We start from the raw sequence: 16,943 nt of genomic DNA on the forward strand, positions 1-16,943 counted from the left end.
CATCACTGTCCGCTACAAACCATTTCCCTACCTAGTATGTGACTGCTAAGCAGCCTCCTTATGTGAATTCAGCGGCTCTGAACCTTCTGGACAGTCCCTTCACCCATCGACACTTTCCGTTGGCTCCTGAGCAGGTCACGGGGTGGGGTGGGGGGTTGTCTGGGAGAATGCAAGGACCCGGACTCCTCACTCCCAGCCTTCACCTCCGGGGTTCACTGGGACACTCAGGGGGTCCCCATTTTCCGACACAGCCGTCCTGGCCGAGAGGAGGACCTGGGGACGCCGGTGTCTCCTCTGAAGAGCCAGGAGCACCTGCACTGAGAACTCCAAAGAGCAGCGAGGGGAACGGCAGAGAGCCTGGCCCGGGTCAGGAGTGAGACGAGAAGGACACCTGGGGCTCCCTCGCCATTTCTGCAGGAAAGCGGGAAGGAGGGGTGCCCTCCCCAGGACCACCCGTCTGTCCTCACAGGGCCTTCTAAGAGAGAGCGCTTCTCACGGACCTTTGGACCACACTTTGTATCTCTCTGTCCAAAACTACAGACGTTTCCCCTCTTTTTCCATATGAGTTTTATGAATCTAACAGGCGTGAGCGGCATATAATTTTAGAAGATCCTGACATGTCAGCTACCGGCATAGAGCACAAGCACCTCTGACTGGGAGAAGGGGCTAATTTTACAGGATTTTATTGTTCAGCTCAAAGGTGGTACCTTAACGTCTACCAGAGATGAGCACTTCCCCACTGTCTGAAATAGCTGAGAGCTGGAAAGAACCTGAACATCCAGTGTAAGTAGATAAACAAGCAATAAGGTATGAATTTTTAAAAATTGTGATGCAGACATATACCAATGACATGGAATGATCATGCAAATTTTAAAGAAAACAGGGAAGACAGGACGGAGGACAGGCTCACACTTTGAAAAAGAAGCGCAGAAAAGAAACAGCATGTAACTGTCACCAAAACCCCTATTTATTTACTTATTTAACCTATTCTTGTAACTGTTTTGCCTGCTTATACTTCCTGAGCTTTCTTAAATTAGCACCTAGCAATAAGAAAAAAGAAAGAAAGAAAGAAAGAACAGTCTCAAGAAAAGAACTAGGATTGCCTTCTTAGAAAAGAACTACGATTTACTAGCTAGGTTACAGAATTTTCTCAGGACTCTTCCTACAGTTCCAGAAATAACTGCTTCATGAAAAACAGCATGGCTTGCTTTTATTTGTGCTACAGTCCTTCCCAGTTTTGTTTTGCTGTGTTGCCTTCTACTGAACTGCAAAGAAAGTAGAAAACAGGACATAATCTATTCACCTCGGACATAATCTATTCTTCTGCGGAACAGGTTGCTGGAATGCGCCTCACAGACCACTAACAAATATCCAGGGGAAACAGTGGCCTCACAGTGCAGGCATCTGGGTGCTGCCAAGCGGACCAGAGGATAGAGGCGAGCATCCTCAGAGGGAGAGGCGAGCATCCCCAGAGGGACAGGCGTGCAGGGAGCAAACCGGACGGAGTGAGAAGATTCCTGCCAGAGGACACACCCTGAATCCAGCTGTGAGAACGTGGGAGAGCGGGAAGGAGGGCCATCTTCAGGACACAGGTCGGGGCCTTCCCTGGCTGTCCAGGGGTTCAGACTCCACGCTTCCAATGCAGGGGGCTCGGGTTCAATCCCTGGTAGGGGAACTAAGACCCCACAGGCCACAATGCGTGGCCAAAAAGTAGGAAAAAAAAGAACACGAGGCTGAAATCCCCTGCAGGATGTGAGCAGGAAGATTGAGCGCTGCTCCAGACAGAAGCGCACCGGGCGACTGGACGCACAGAGCGCTCCGAGACGGGACTCGGCACCAGGAAGAGAGGAAGGGGAACAAAAGGTAATACCTCGCAGCTGGAGAAGTTTTCAAGGGATCTATCAACTGGATGGTAAAATGTAAACCCATGCTGGGAGACTGCTGCTGCTGCTAAGTCGCTTCAGTCGTGTCCGACTCTGTGTGACCCCAGAGACGGCAGCCCACCAGGCTCCCCCGTCCCTGGGATTCTCCAGGCAAGAACACTGGAGTGGGTTGCCATTTCCTTCTCCAGTGCACGAAAGGGAAAAGTGAAAGTGAAGTCACTCGGTCATGTCCGACTCTTCGCGACCCCATGGACTGCAGCCCACCAGGCTCCTCCGTCCCTGGGAGTTTCCAGGCGAGAGCACTGGAGTGGGCTCCCATTGCCTTCATGCTGGGAGATTAGATGGTGGTAATAATGCACACGAGTGTCCTTCTTGGGGGGAGAGGCAGAACGCACCCAGACACTTCCGCCCTGAGGCCCCATCATCCCTAAGTGGGAGGAAGAGAGAGACACAGAGAGAAAAGAGGAGAGCATGAACCAGGTGTTGGGAATGCTAACAGCTGAGGACGTGGGTGAAGGGGACACGCGAGTTCTCCACAGTGCTCTTCCAACTTCTCTGTAGGAGATGATCACAAAATTAAAAAAACAGGTGCTAATATCAGACAAGCCCCAATAAGGGTGCCACGACCCCCACAGACACAGAGCTGGACTGTGGACACAGAGGACCGGCCAAGGACAACGCAGGCAGGAGCCCCGGGGAGACCCGCAGGCGGGGAGCAGCAAGGGCACTCAAGATGGGTGACCGGTCCGCACAGAGGCAGCGTCTCCACGGGCACGGCCTCGGGGCGCACGACTGGCAGGGGAGGGGCTCTGAAAGCTGAACTGGCAAGTGTGATGTGACCCCAAACCTGAGCCTGAGTGAACAGCGGGAGAAAACTGGACTAAACAGCACAGCGGGGCAAGGGGCTGAAAAGGAGCTGCAGGGGAGCGGAGAGGAAAGTAGCAGGCGGGAAAGAAAGAGCAAGTCTAAACACCCATCCTCAGGTCAGGACAGAGCGCAACACCTGAGTGTAAAAAAGCGCGTGAATGATAAAGGAGTCTAAGCTCAAAGCTGCGGCCCACTGCCTCCACGGCCACGACGGCTCCAGCCAGCTGCAAAGCACGACACGTGCCCACGCCTGTCCTGGGAGCTCTGCATCACGGCCCCTCACAGATGGCTCAGAGACCGGAGGATCCGCGTGCTGCCTCATAAATCCCAGGTCGGCTCTTCTTTGTCTTCATCTGAATCAAAGCCCTCCACCATGCCGTGATGACAGTGTGCGTGGCTTTAGGTCCTGGCAACCTGTTTCCAAGGTCTGCCTCTCACCCAGTTCTTCACTCTGAAATCCTCGTTTCTCGACTTGCATGCAGTTAGAAGCGGCAAAGAGAAGGACAGTGCGGCCCAAAAAACTGCTGGTTATTCAGCCATCGAGGAAGATATTTAAAAAAAAGTCACTGAATATATCACCGTAAAATTTTAGCAGCAGACATTCACAATGATCTCAAAATTACCCAGGAAAGATGAAAGGGTGTTCAAAGTTCCCTTTGACAAGGCAGAGAAAGTGCCTGACCACACACAGGAAAACAAGAAACGAAGCCCTGGGACGGTTCCTGCACCTAACGGGTACTGCGTCCTATGTCACACCTTCCAAGCTGAGGTGCAGGTCTTCACGGGTTCCTTCTCAGACTTGCATATATTCTCTAAAGAAAACGAGGGGCGGGGATTTTTATATTGATCTTTAAAAATTAACATAAGCCATTTGCATAATGTTGGATCATCCGCATAAACCCACCTGTTAACCAAATACCACTGTGAGGTTTCGCACGTGAGGTTCTACTCACTTAACGTGGGGCTAACTTCACAGTGGCTCAGCAGTAAAGGACCCACCTGCCAAGGCAGGAGACCCGGGTTCGATCCCTGGGTCGGGAAGATCCCCTTGAGGAGGAAATGGCAACCCGCTCCAGTATTCTTGCCTGGAGAATCCCATGGACAGAGGAGCCTGGCCGGCTACAGTCCATGGGGGTCAGAGTCGGACACGACTTCGTGACTAAACAACAACAACAAATTGAACAGAACAGGGATCTAACATTGAAAGAAAGCTTCCTGGTCAAACATGGGCAAACCAGCTTCCAGCACGGCACAGGGAGGCAGGCTTGACAGGGGTCTGTGTAGGGAAAGGGGTGCCCTCGGCCCCGGAGGGCAGGGGACGGACCACAGGCCCCAGGAGCCGCAGGGCCGCCGGCGTGCGGGCCTGACTCACCGCCCGAGTCACTGCTGCGAACTGAGCCCACGGGTCTGTGAGTTGGGCTGTTTTTCACTTGTAAATTTGTTCTATAGTTTAAAACTCAGTTGTTAGTGCCTATATGTGGGCGTGTACTTGTTAAAGGCTATAGTAGTGGAAAAAAACTTTTTTTCTAAGAAAATATTGGAATCACTTTTTCCCTGTCAAAGACTGAATTTATGGAGTGGGGTTGGAGGGAGACTATGCTAGTGACCAAAAGCCACGACCGTGGCCTCATGACCCACTGAAGGCTGTTTAACCAAAAATCACTCATGTCTGTCTTCACAGCCAAGGCCTCAAGTTGTACGTGGATCCCCTAATTTCTAATGTGCTTCATTGTAAAGCCCTACAAAGGTCACAGCTGAAGGTCCCACTAGAATAAAACTCCATTTCTCACAGCTTTTTAGCAAACAGTGTCATTTCTATCACACTCCCCCCAAACTAAACGCTACATGAAAAACCAACCATATACAGTATGGCACGTACGCATATCTCCCCCGATCCTTCCTGATTACAGGTTCAGAAAAAAACACAGCCACAGGTCTGAGGCAGCAGCTCTAGCCACACATAATTACTGAATTATGCACGGCCACGAGCCACACAGGAAGGCACTGCCATCATCCTGGCCATCGGACCCGGGGCTGGGTGAGCAAAGAAGCAGAGGAGCGGAGGCTGTGGGGCCCCCACACGCCAGGCAGAGGGGCCCCGTGCGGGCATTCTAAACGCGTCACTCTGCTTCACCTCCAGCAAAACCTGGGACGGGCGTGTGACCCTCACTTTGCCAGGGTCGGGGTGGGGCCAAGGCCGCTGGTGGGTGGCGGCAGGATTCTGACCCCAGGGGCCCCGCTCTCTCCTCTCTGCCAGGCTGCCGCCACGGCAGGCCACAAGCTATAACTAATCCACTGCGGGATTTAAGACTCCACGAGGAAAACCCTGACAGAAGTAAGATGGAAATTAAGGCAAAAAATGAAATTTACTTTTACTAATCTAAGAATCATACTGGCTATGAAGTTAAGTTCAGGAACCAGGGGCTTCAGTTGACTTCATCTTCTAAATGGTACTGTGAAAAGTTTATCAGATGAAAAAAGAAACTATGAAAATTGAAAAGGTGATAGTTTTTTTTTCAGTCTTTCGAGAACCTAGGAAAAATCATCTTAAAAGAACAAAATTGGTCAATGTTCACATGTTTAGCAAAAACTGATGGCAAGAGCATAAATAGTCAGTGACATTTTTGGACAAACACCTCACCTGGGACAGTACTGAAAGCTTTAGGAAGTTATAAGCTGTCCTTCACGAGTGTCACAGTTTCACAGCGGGCGAAATCCTTCACGTCTTGAAATTTTACCCCACCGAACTACCACCTCCTCTAAATTCCTGAGGAAGGAGTGGAGAAAAGCTGAAAGGCAGCGTGACTTACTTTGGTTCTCCTATCTTGATGCCAGGATGCTGCGTGTAGGCATGAGAGTGTGTGCTTGGGGCAGACTTAAACGCCATTGGACAGATAGGACACTTGTAGAAGACTTCACAGTGAGAACCTTGGATGTGAGACTTCAGCGCGGCCACATCCGAGTACACAACATTGCAATGCACACATCTGTTAGAAAACAAACACACGGGCGTTAGCACGAGGCCACTAGACCTGTGTCACTTAACTGTGCAAAACTGGCTCACGTGAACATCTTGAAAACAGCCCTTCTAGGTTTTTTTTTAAACATGTGGGGTTTCTTCCATTTAGAACAGATCAATTTATCTCCAGATAGTTGAGAAGGAAGATTAGGAAAAAGAAAAATGAAACTCCAAGGGACTATTTTTTTGAGCATCTTTTATAAAGTGTCTAGGCACGAACGTCCAGACTCCAGACTGTGGCAGGACCGGTGGCGCATGAGGCCATGTCAAGGCCAGGAGCATGGCAAGACCCTACGGCTTCCGGCTTTGAAAAGATGACCACAGGCTAGATTCTGAGGGTCTCACCCATCCCCAAGACCCACTGGAAGAATTCTTTGCTACCTGATACTACATGCCAGCGACAGAGGGACCCAGAGGGACAGATGAGTGCCAGCTCACAGCCGCCGGCAGCGTCCTGTCCAGCCCGAGGTGGCGAACGTACCCGGGGCTACTGCAGAGAAGGCCAAACAGCCAGTGCATCGGTCTCCTGCAAATTCCGCTTAAGCACAAGACCTCTGTTTAAGAAATGACGTGAATGATAAACTGCTAAAGGACAAGCCTTCCCCGATAAATGGCCTCTCTAGCTCACCTCTTCTTGAATTAGCAATAATTTGATGGTTAGCCCACTCCTCACTCAAACCTAGTCCTACAGAAGCAAACTTCACAAGAAGTACGGAGATACTTCTCCCAGCCTCATCTTTCTCGTGGAGGGACTCCCAGTACCACTGAGAGTTCACCCATTTATCGCTTAGGCGTCCTTGTCAGCTCACCCCTGAAGATTATTCGAGGGTGGTCTCTCTGTCGACCCACAAGGACAGGCCTTTCAACACCTGGCAGCCGTGTCCTGGGCGTGAACGTGAGAGGCTGACCTGGAGGGGGGCTGCAGATGGGGCTGAACCTAAGATGCTTCTGTCTTAGAAGCTCCCTCCCAATTCAGGGAGAGGCTGCCAAAGTCACACCGAGCGGCACACTCTGAATTACGCGTGTTCTATCGAGTGGGCCGTGTTAAGTAAGCTTTGTGAGCATTTTATAAAAATGGTAATTAATGCCCTAGCATTTCAAGTGACTGAAGGCATCCTGTTCAGCAATATAAATAATAAAAAATATGTATATAATATATATTATATATATATAATGCAGTAAATAACTATAGGAGAATAAAGAAACCTCCTCTGTCTGATCTACCTGAACTACTATTCCAGGCAAAAAGCCACCCAACCACCCTGAAACGATCTTGAGTTAATGTGAACTTGGGTTGCCGGGCACAGGATGCGGTCCCCTCTGGGCCAGTCTCCCACGGTAAGTTAGTCCTTCCCGACCCCAGAAGCTTGTAACTCCTATCAAAGAAGAAGACCATCCGAAACAAAAATAGTTGCTATTAAAGAGAACCACACGGTACATCATGAATCAGAAACAAAATATTTTTCCCGGCAAGAGTACAAAGGTGATAGGTGAAGGGGAAACGCCCAGGAAGGGCTAATTCTCTGAAGTCTCCTGGAGCGACAGGAAGATTTAACCCCCAAGAAAATCAACAAGAGGTTAGAGAATCGACAGCTGACAAAGGAAGTGGCTAAGGCTTGGTCCAAACAGCTTCACGGAAGCAAGGGAAAGCCTGCCTTAATATGAGGAGAAAGTAAGCAAATTTAAAGGAACTTAAGAGACAGCTGTAAAATATCTGCCTGCAAGTGGAAAAAAAAGATTCATAGGCAACAGGGACCAATGAGGAATGTACTTAAGGTTAAAAAATAGAAGGAGAATTGGAAGGGTTCCTACAGCATTCTAATGCTACTAAAAATCTAGCCTACAAACAAGTATTTAACATAGCTGAAGCCCTTTGTCTTCTTGATACCAATCAAGTTTCTCCTCATTTTTTAAATTAAAAACATAATAAAATGCTTACAGTATACAATCCTATAATCCCCTCTTCCAGATGCAGATTCAGTGGATCGAGAAGAGGGAAAATTCAGAGAAATACTACACTTGACTCTTACCAAACTGAGCAGAAGCTAGAGGTGACCCCTGTAATATCTGGGAGATGGCAGTACGATCAGGAAGAGAGCACTCGGAAGACACAGACTCAGGCTGGGAGCTGCGCTGGAGACATTCCTCTGGCTAAAAATAATTTTTAAAAAAAGGGGGGGGGGACTAAAAAGCCAAAAAGGAGAATAAACCATACAAGGTCAAGGGGCTGCTAAATCCCAGCCAAATAGTAGACCGAGCTGTTATTTGAAACAACAGGATAACAACTAAGGTCAGATTGTGTTCTTTTACCTAAAGAGGTGTAAACAGGAACAAAATTTCAGAGCACGCACACATAAGGAAGCTCTGTAACCCTCAAGTGCAAGGGAAAAAAAAAACATACTGAACAGAAATTTTAGTAAAAATTCAAAGTGCCAAATTTAGGGAACGCCGTGAATGAGGGGAGAAAAAAAGAAAAGTTAGGGATGGGCTTTTCCAACTGTGTTAATTACTGTGAGCCTGCCGGCAGAGCTTTGTTTTAACTTAGGAAAGACACCAGGAATAGCTAGAATTATAGGAGTCTTACTTCTTTTATTCATTCCAATTTAAGTTTACTTTCATTATATTGGAAAAATCAACTCTAAATGTCTGAGGAAACTGGCATCCACTGAAGGAACTGCACTCGTACAGAGCGCAGCACTGCCTTCTATATTAAAGAATCCAGCAATAAGAGTTTCCAAAGACGAGATAAGAACCAAAGTGTCAGTGTGTGTGAATTCTGCGGCATCAGTGTGGAACATCCCTCTTAAGCACTGAGTACGCTTCTGGATCACCCTCTCTTACTCTGGAACATACCCGTGGAGACGGAGGTAAATAAACATCACGCCGATTTAGACAGGGCACAGAGGCGCAGAGAACACGTGCATTACCACACAATGAGCAGCGGAACAGGCCCAAAACAGCTCTGGTTTTTAACTTTCCAAACCTGAGGCCATCCATCAGGTGGTTCTCAGTGCATGGGAGATAAAAATGCGAAATCAGTCTCGTTATTAGAGAAATGGACAGAACCACCAAGAAACTAGCGACACCATAAGCTAAACTTAACTGAAATAAAACTGCTAAATCAATACCAACTGGCCTTCCTTTTGATGAAACATCAGAACTGTGTTCCAACTTTTTAAAAAAATTGTGTATTGACAGTCTAACATTAACGATACCCGGTAACCAAAGTCTCAAAATAAACCCACAATACAGTAACACCTCTATTAACAAAGACACTGTGTAGCAATGACATATTTTCTTGGTGGACCTCCATTTAATCAAAATATAGAAGGTACAGGAATATATTTTAGAAGGTCACAAAGCGGAGGGTCAAGTTCAAATGCATCATCACACATTATCAGGCTAATGTTTGGATTTGTCGGATGTTGTAAAAGACATCTGAAAATTTTAGGGGGCAGTGAGAGGATCACAGTGAAGATAAGCAGAGACGCGGGAGAAGCCCGGGCCCCAGGAACAGAGAAGGAGGAATAAAGGAAGGTGATCTGCGTGGAGGGCTCCTCCACAGTGAGCTATGGTAGGAAAGGACGTGTTGATACGACCCAGCCTTCAACACAACAAGAGAAAAGTGAGGGACCATCTCACCCTTTTGTTTTGATGAGAGAAGTACTCAGAGGTGCAGAAATGCACTGTATTCTTTCAGGGGTTAAAATGTAGGCAGCATGACAACGATAGTCTGCTAGAAAGGGGGCAGAAAGTACAAAGGCTCCTAACACTCGATCAAAGCCAAGCTTTGCCACATGCCTGCTTCTGCCTGGCAGGAGGGGCCCCTTTTACCCTGGGCTTGGCGGGGACCACTGTCAACCCCAGACACCCCTCTACGAATGAGCGAGGTTCCCAGAGGATCTGTTGATCAAGGTTTCACTTGTAAGAAAATGAAAATGCTGAGCGCGGACCACTCAGAACCCTGCACAAGCTTCACGCGCCTGGAAATGAAGGCCGTACTGACCGGAAACCCACTCTCCGCGTGTAGTGCAGGCAGTTCTTGGTGACGTGGGTCTGGAAGTGCACGGACCGGCAGATGGCGCCGCACTCGGGGCAGGTGTAGGGCGATTTGTGCTGATGGATCCGCTGGTGGGAGGCGTAACTGCACTGGTTGGGGAGCAGCATCTGGCAGACAGTGCAAGTCTTCTAAACAAACCAGAGGGGGAGACACGGTTGGTCCTGCGAAGCACTTTCTAATACGCAGAGAAGCTTGGTTAGACCTCAAAGCAAGTATACATCAGTCATTGCAAACACTGCAATAATTACTTATAAGCCCAAAGAAAAGGCAAACTTAAAAAAATTAAAAGGTCAAGATAAAATACCTGACCCCGCAAAACACAAACAGTATGTTCGTAAAGTCAGGCTCATCCCCAAAGTGTGATGTAAAGAGAAGGTCAGCTTCCGGTAGAGTTCCAATTTTGTTACTTTTACCCTTTTTTTTTTTTTTTAGTGCGAAGAAGAGGTATTCTTATAAAGTAAGTTAGCAAATCTAATGAGTAATTAAAGTACAAGTTTATGGACATCTATCTGGACAGTAGTCAGAGTTCCCAGAACTCAGTGACTTTCTTCAAAATAATAAAAACTAATTGGTGGCTAACCCGGTTTTCTTTTTTGGCCACTTCAGTTATCAGTATTTGAGATGTTAAATACAGGAATACAAAAGAATGGCCCCAGCAATCGGTTCTTCTTTTTTGCACATGATCTGGTCTTTAAATGGATGAACTGGCCATTATACGATTTACCATTAAAACCAACAAATCACGTTCGGATACATAAATTCAGATATTAAATCGAAACTTCCAGAGCTTAAAATCTAATCACATATAAACTAAAGCGGAGACCGAAATCCTCTTTGGGAAGGCTTCTACACCATTAACTAACACGGAAAAACGGAAACACGTCCCATGTTTTTCATCCCTTTAGATATAAGCACTATACATGACAGGGTTTTAAAACACAAAAAGACTTACAGTAAATATAAACGGAGGACTTGGTATCATTCCAAAGTTAAAAGGTGTTTCAATACTATTTGGACATTCATGCAACAAGTATCTACTATCTTCTAAAATGTATAATTTTTATTAAAGTCAGTTAAAGAAAAGCCTCAAAATATACTGTAGTTAAAAGTGAACCAATCTTTTATACTGACAACAGAATTAAGACATTTTCAAAACAGACTTTTTATTCTTTTAGCTTCTGAATCAAGCAAATTAAGGTTTCAGCTTCTAAGGAAAATCAGAAACTCACTTGAAAATTCTTTCTTGGTTCTCTCCTGAAAGGACTAAAGTACAAATTTGATCCCATAAAATGTTTATTGCAGTCACAAAATAAGAACATTACAGGCAGCTTTGATGAGGTTAAGCATCACTTTAAAATAGCATTCCTTTTCTGATAATACATATTCCAAAGATTAAAACAAGCCACAGCCAATGAAAACCAATCCACAGATGCATTAAGTATCAAATCCTGGTGACCTCTACTTTATCACAGGTAATCAACTTTTTCTCTGCACTTAAGGTTTCTATTCACTTTACCACACGGTTATTCATCCCAGGCAGCAAACTGTAAGGCCTGCATTTCGACAGGCATCTCAGAATGTCTTGCACTTACTAGGAATAAAGCCAGTGTTTTCTACACTCAAGTCAAAGCGTTTTATTTTTGCCCTACGCATTGAGCCCATTCCACTGTGAGCCAAGTGGTGAACTGGATCCTTTAAACAGATGGACTTAGACACACCATCTCATTTGATTCTCATAAAAATCTATGAACTCGATGGCATGATCTCCACTTTACAGGTGAGGAAAGGAGGTGTGGCGGAGTTAAGAAACTTGCCAGGGGCCCACAGCTCTCAGGTGGAGGAACCAGGATTTGAATCGCGCTCTGACCCATTCCAAGGCTGACAGCGGGGCAGGGGGACAGCCGTGGTTACGCTTACAGGCAACGCCCCCAGCCCACTCCACAGCATGTCTTCCATCCATGGTGACACAGTTTTATTATAGGAAAGAGAGCAACAAAAATAAGAGAAAATCTAAAAAGCAGACAGAGCATGTGTTCCCTTAAAGCCGAAACGAATTTTAACGTATCTCCCATCAAGATGTCACCGGATCCCCTTCACAGTACACATAAAATCCAGAACGAGTTACTTAAACATGCTCCCTATCAGGTGCCTGCATGCTGTTGTAATATGTGTTAGTTATGGACGCACTGGCGGATGAAAGGGCTTTTGTACTAGTAAGGCAAACTAAAATAAGTATCAACATTATTCGAGAAGAGGCTTTACGAATTAAAGTGCTCTTTATGACAGAAATCTCTGACTGCAGAGACCAGGGAAAATGTTTTAGAGTGGCGAGGTCACCTACACAGCCACATTTCGATAGCGACCTGTCTCACACGTCGGTCCCTGGGAGGGAGGAAGTGTTCCCTTCACACTGCACTGTGGCCCCGGGGGCTCCGCGAGAGCAGGTGGTGGTCTCTGCCCCCACCGACCATTGACCAGCCACAGGAACCTGCCCTCGGCCCTTTCCACTGACTGAGGCTCCTCGCCAACTCCAGGCAGACAAGCAAGACCGGGAGCGGTGGACCGCACGCCCGCGTCACGACGCTTCCCCATTCTGTGATCACTGCAGTGGAGGAATCCAGCTGCCGGGGAGCCCTCGTCCGGAGAGTGCACGCAGCCGCACATGCTCCGAGCGGACTCCCACACTTCTCTGCTTACCAGCTCCCACTCCACCCACTCCGTGTGCAGAACCAACCAGCCGTCTGGGCTGCAGACCTCTCCTGGACACGTGGGTGAGAGCCACAGTTTTCAACTGACATGACAACGTCTGCCCAACTGTTCCCTTCCGATTTTTAAAAAATTAATTTATTTAGGTTTGGCTATGCTGGGTCTTTGCTGCTTGCTGCGTGGGCGTTGCTCTGGCTGCAGCGTGCGGGCATCTCCCTGCAGTGGCCTCTCTTGTTGCTGCTCCCGAGCTCCAAGCTCAGGCTCAATCGACACAGCGCTCCGGCGCAGCTGCTCCGCGGCAGGTGGGAACCTCCCAGATCGGGCATCAAACCCCCGTCTCCTGCACTGGCGGGCGGATTCTTGCCCACTGAGTTGCCAGGGAAGCTCCTCCCTCCAGTTTCATCCACTGCCCTTGTTTTAGATAACAGGTCCCCTCTGCCTCCTGAAACGGTGGTGCTGGATCTCACAGCGCAGAGGAAGCGGAGCCAACGCCACTTGCTTCTCTGGGCTGCTGGGGACTCTTGGCAATGACTCTCTCTGGACTGGGCGATGCGTGCAGGCATCGGGCCAGGCCAGGATCTCTTTGTGGTCTCTGACGATCTGACTGTCCTTGTTTTGTTGGTTTAAAACAAAGAAAACAAAAGCGTCTCTCAAAACTCTCTCTTCTGTACAAGCTGGGAACACTTACTAGGGGATAAAGCAGGTTAATGTGACAATGTCGGCCTCTGGAACAGAAAACAGCTAAAAAAACGCACTTACACAGTTTCAGGTGTCTTCTGACAGCTTTACTGATGTCATCTGAAACACGGAAAATATTTGCGATACTCAGGTAATAGGCGGCTAATTTTCAGTCTGGGGCAGATTCATTTGCTCAGAGAACTGCTACCTTTAGAAAGTGAAATGCTACTTTTCAGTAGTCAGGTAATAGGAGAAAGTGGAAATTAAAAGCTGAAAGGTAATCGCAATCATATGTGACGACTACCCACATTGCACCCTCTGTGCCCAATCCTGGCACAGAAATCAATGGCTGGTGGGGGGACGGGGAACACACAGGGGCCCTGGTGAGGATGCAGACAGCCTTAGGGCTTGGTATCCTCTTTGCATCATGAGGAATTATTTGAGCAGTTTATTAAAGATATTTAAAGTCAAATCTTTGAGTAAAAGTATACTGAGCACAAAGCCAGCAAAACTATTTGAGGAAAATCATTCTCTGCGTTTCCATTCATATTTTAGCGGGAAAAAGGTAGCCTGGGAAATGTACATGAGGAAGGTGAGGAAGGCTAAGGAAACGTGAGTAAACATAGCAGCTACTTATGCGTCCACTTCAAAGAGACCAAAACCTTGAGACAGTGTGAGACCCAGGTCAAAACAGTGTCACCTTAACAGCCCAGACGCTGAGTACACGGCTTCTGCCTCATTAACAGCAGTTTCACAGTCTTCCATCTACAATATAATTACCAAACAATAATGATAATAAGTAACACCAGTCAGCTTTCTGGCTCTCCCTCTCACCCAATCTCACGATAGGAGAACAGACAAAGCATTTCATTTCCGACCCCACTGAGATGGAAGGAGGACGAAGCATCACAGTAGAAACAACGGCATACGCCATTGTGTACAACGCTAGCTGCTGGGGGCGCTTTTGTCCTCAAATCATTCTGCATTAAAAAGGCCTAATAAGAGCTGACAGTGAAATGAGCCAATTTTCAGAGAGCAGTGTGGTCAGCTAATATAATCTCCTCGGACGACAATCACTCAAGAAGACAGATAAATCAACAGTTGGTGGCCTTAAAATATGAACTGGGTCAGGACTAGCCTGACCAAAATTAAAGCTAAATATTTAGGAGGGCAAGACCCAAAACCAAGCTAATAATGATGCTTTGGATGGGTGAGGGGACTGAGGTGGGCTCCGTGGTTTCCTGAAGAAGCCGCTTGAGCAGATACGGCACCAAGCGAGCTGGTCGGGGCTGCTGGAGATCATGTAACGCACCTGGTACGTTGTGCTCACGACGCCCATAACCTCCTTGAACCTGAACTGAATCAGCAAGCCCAAAGAATGAGGACCACTGCAGCTAAGTCACCTTAACCTGCATCCTTGAAGCTACCATGGATACGTGGCAGGTAAGATCTAATTTTGCCTGTGTCCAGTTGAGTCCAACTCTTTGCAACCCCAGGGACTGTAGCCCACCAGCCTCCTCTGTCCATGGGATTTCCCAGGCAGGAGTACTGGAGGGGGGTGCCATTTCTTCCTCCAGGGGATCTTCCCGACCCAGGGGTTGAACCATCAGCTCCTGGGGCTCCTGCACTGGCAGGCGGATACTTTTTACTACTGAGCCACGTGGAAAGCCCCAGTGTGGATATGAAAGTGTTAGTCGCTCAGTCGCATCCAACTCTCTTGAGACGCCATGGACTGTAGCTCGCCAGGCTCCTCTGTCCATGGGATTCTCCAGGCAAGAGTACTGGAGTGGGTTGCCATTCCCTTCTCCAGGGGATCTTCCCGACCCAGGGACTGAACCAGGGTCTCCTGCATTGCAGATTCTTTACCACTGAGCCACCAGGGAGGCCCTCACTGTGGACATCAACCCGAGTTTATTCTCATAAGACTCCTACGGTGCCTGCGACTCAAGTCCTGTGCTTCTGTGTCAGCATGACAAACCAGAAGAACAACTAGCAATAAAGAAATCCTGCCTTGAGTGCTGAGCTGGCCACTAATCGGGCGTATGTTTCCTCAGCTGTAAAGCAAAAGGGAGAGGACACGGCGCCTCTGACTCTGCGGCTGATGCAGAGTCTGCAGGAAGAAAACCGATCTCAGCGATCCGGAGGCCGTAATGTGTACTTCCGACCCAGACTGCGCTAAATTTAATGGTGGTTTTTACCAGGAGGAGAAGCAATGACATTCCAGGACACTTAAGTTTCAACGACTGAAACTACAGTTGTGGCCTCTTAACTACCTCAGGGAGCAGAGGGAAGCTTCTCCAGCCCCTCTCTCACTCCCTTTCTCCTGCTGCCCTGAGGCAGGTTCCATCCCTGGGTCGGGAAGATCCCCTGAGCAGGAAATGGCAGCCCACTCCAGTATTCTTGCCTGGAGAATCCCAGGGACAGAGGAGCCTGGCGGGCTACAGTCCATGGGGTCGCAGAGTTGGACACAGTGAAGCAACCAGGGGCAAATTCACCAGTGTTAGAAGTACCCGGTGCCCCCTTCCTATTGCACCAGATGGGTCAGGGTGACTGGGAAGGGGCTGGTCCACCCAGACTCTCCACCTCACACCCCGGCCTGGAGGCTTGCCCTCCTCAGAAGGGCCGACCTATGCAGGCAGGGCCTGACGTACCGTGGGGTCACGGCTGGGATCCAGACTGGGGGCAGCAGGACACAGGGTGAAGAGGGCCTGGAGCTAAGCCACAACGCCCACCCAGCTCTCGGCAGGGCCTGCCGGGGCTTCGTGGAGCCCACGGCAGGTTAGCAGTAAAGCAGCGCTCAGGGCTGTCACTGCTGTGGAGACGCCATCCACACAGCACGCACGAGAGGAGGAGCGACCTTCAAGGCAGGCTCCGCGAACGCCACCAAGCCTTCCTTCACCCCACGACACGGGCCAAGCCTCCAGAGCCGGAGCGTGTAACACGCAGGGTGAGAGGGGGCGTCACACGGACAGCCCCAGCCCGTGTCAACAGAAAGAGAGATCCTTGACTGGGTTCCAACAAGCACCCACAAACATGCCCGAATGACATCTGACAAAGCACAAAAAAGGCAACTCAATGGAGGAGAGACAGCCTTTCGGACAAATGTGTGCTAAGTCGCTTCAGTTCAGTTCAGTTCAGTTCAGTTCAGTTCAGTCGCTCAGTTGTGTCCGACTCTTTGCGACCCCATGAACCGCAGCACGCCAGGCCTCCGTCCATCACCAACTCCCGGAGTTCACCCACACTCATGTCTATCAAACCATCTCATCCTCTGTCGTGCCCTTCTCCTCCTGCCTTCAATCTTTCCCAGCATCAGGGTCTTTTCAAATGAGTCAGCTCTTCGCATCAGGTGGCCAAAATATGGGGTGTCAGCTTTAACATCAGTCCTTCCAATGAAGACCCAGCACTCATCTCCTTTAGGGTGGGCTGGTTGGGTCTCCCCTGTGCGACCCTATGAATGCAGCCCACCCGGCACCCGACTCCAGTATTTTGCCTGGAGAATCCCATGGACAGGGGAGCCGGACGGCCCGCATACAGGCCACGGGGTCGCAAGAGTAAGACACAACTTAGTGACTAACCTCTGTCCGTGGGCTTCTCCAGGCAGGAATACTGGAGTGGGCCGCCATGCCCTCCTCCAGGGGACCTTCCCGACCAGGGATGGAGCCCAGCTCTTCGGCCTCCTGCGTCGGCAGGCGGGTTCTTTATTACTAGCATCACCGCACCTGAGAAAAAG

At 48.8% G+C, this 16,943-nt stretch overlaps 1 protein-coding gene across 7 annotated transcripts in view; it reads right to left on the minus strand.

Annotated features, from left to right (window-relative positions):
- ZNF532 (zinc finger protein 532) overlaps positions 1-16,943 on the minus strand; it is a 110,690-nt gene that overhangs the window by 35,830 nt on the left and 57,917 nt on the right. For all 7 annotated transcript variants that reach the window (XM_040264295.1, XM_040264293.1, XM_040264290.1 and 4 more), the window contains 2 exons: positions 9,776-9,957; positions 5,561-5,737 (listed from right to left, as the gene is read on the minus strand). In XM_040264295.1, coding sequence (XP_040120229.1) covers positions 5,561-5,737; positions 9,776-9,957 — 359 coding nt within the window. The remainder of the gene's footprint in view (positions 1-5,560; positions 5,738-9,775; positions 9,958-16,943) is intronic.

This window comes from Oryx dammah, unplaced genomic scaffold (assembly GCF_014754425.2).
Source record: "Oryx dammah isolate SB20612 unplaced genomic scaffold, SCBI_Odam_1.1 HiC_scaffold_22, whole genome shotgun sequence".
Taxonomy (NCBI): Eukaryota; Metazoa; Chordata; class Mammalia; order Artiodactyla; family Bovidae; genus Oryx; species Oryx dammah.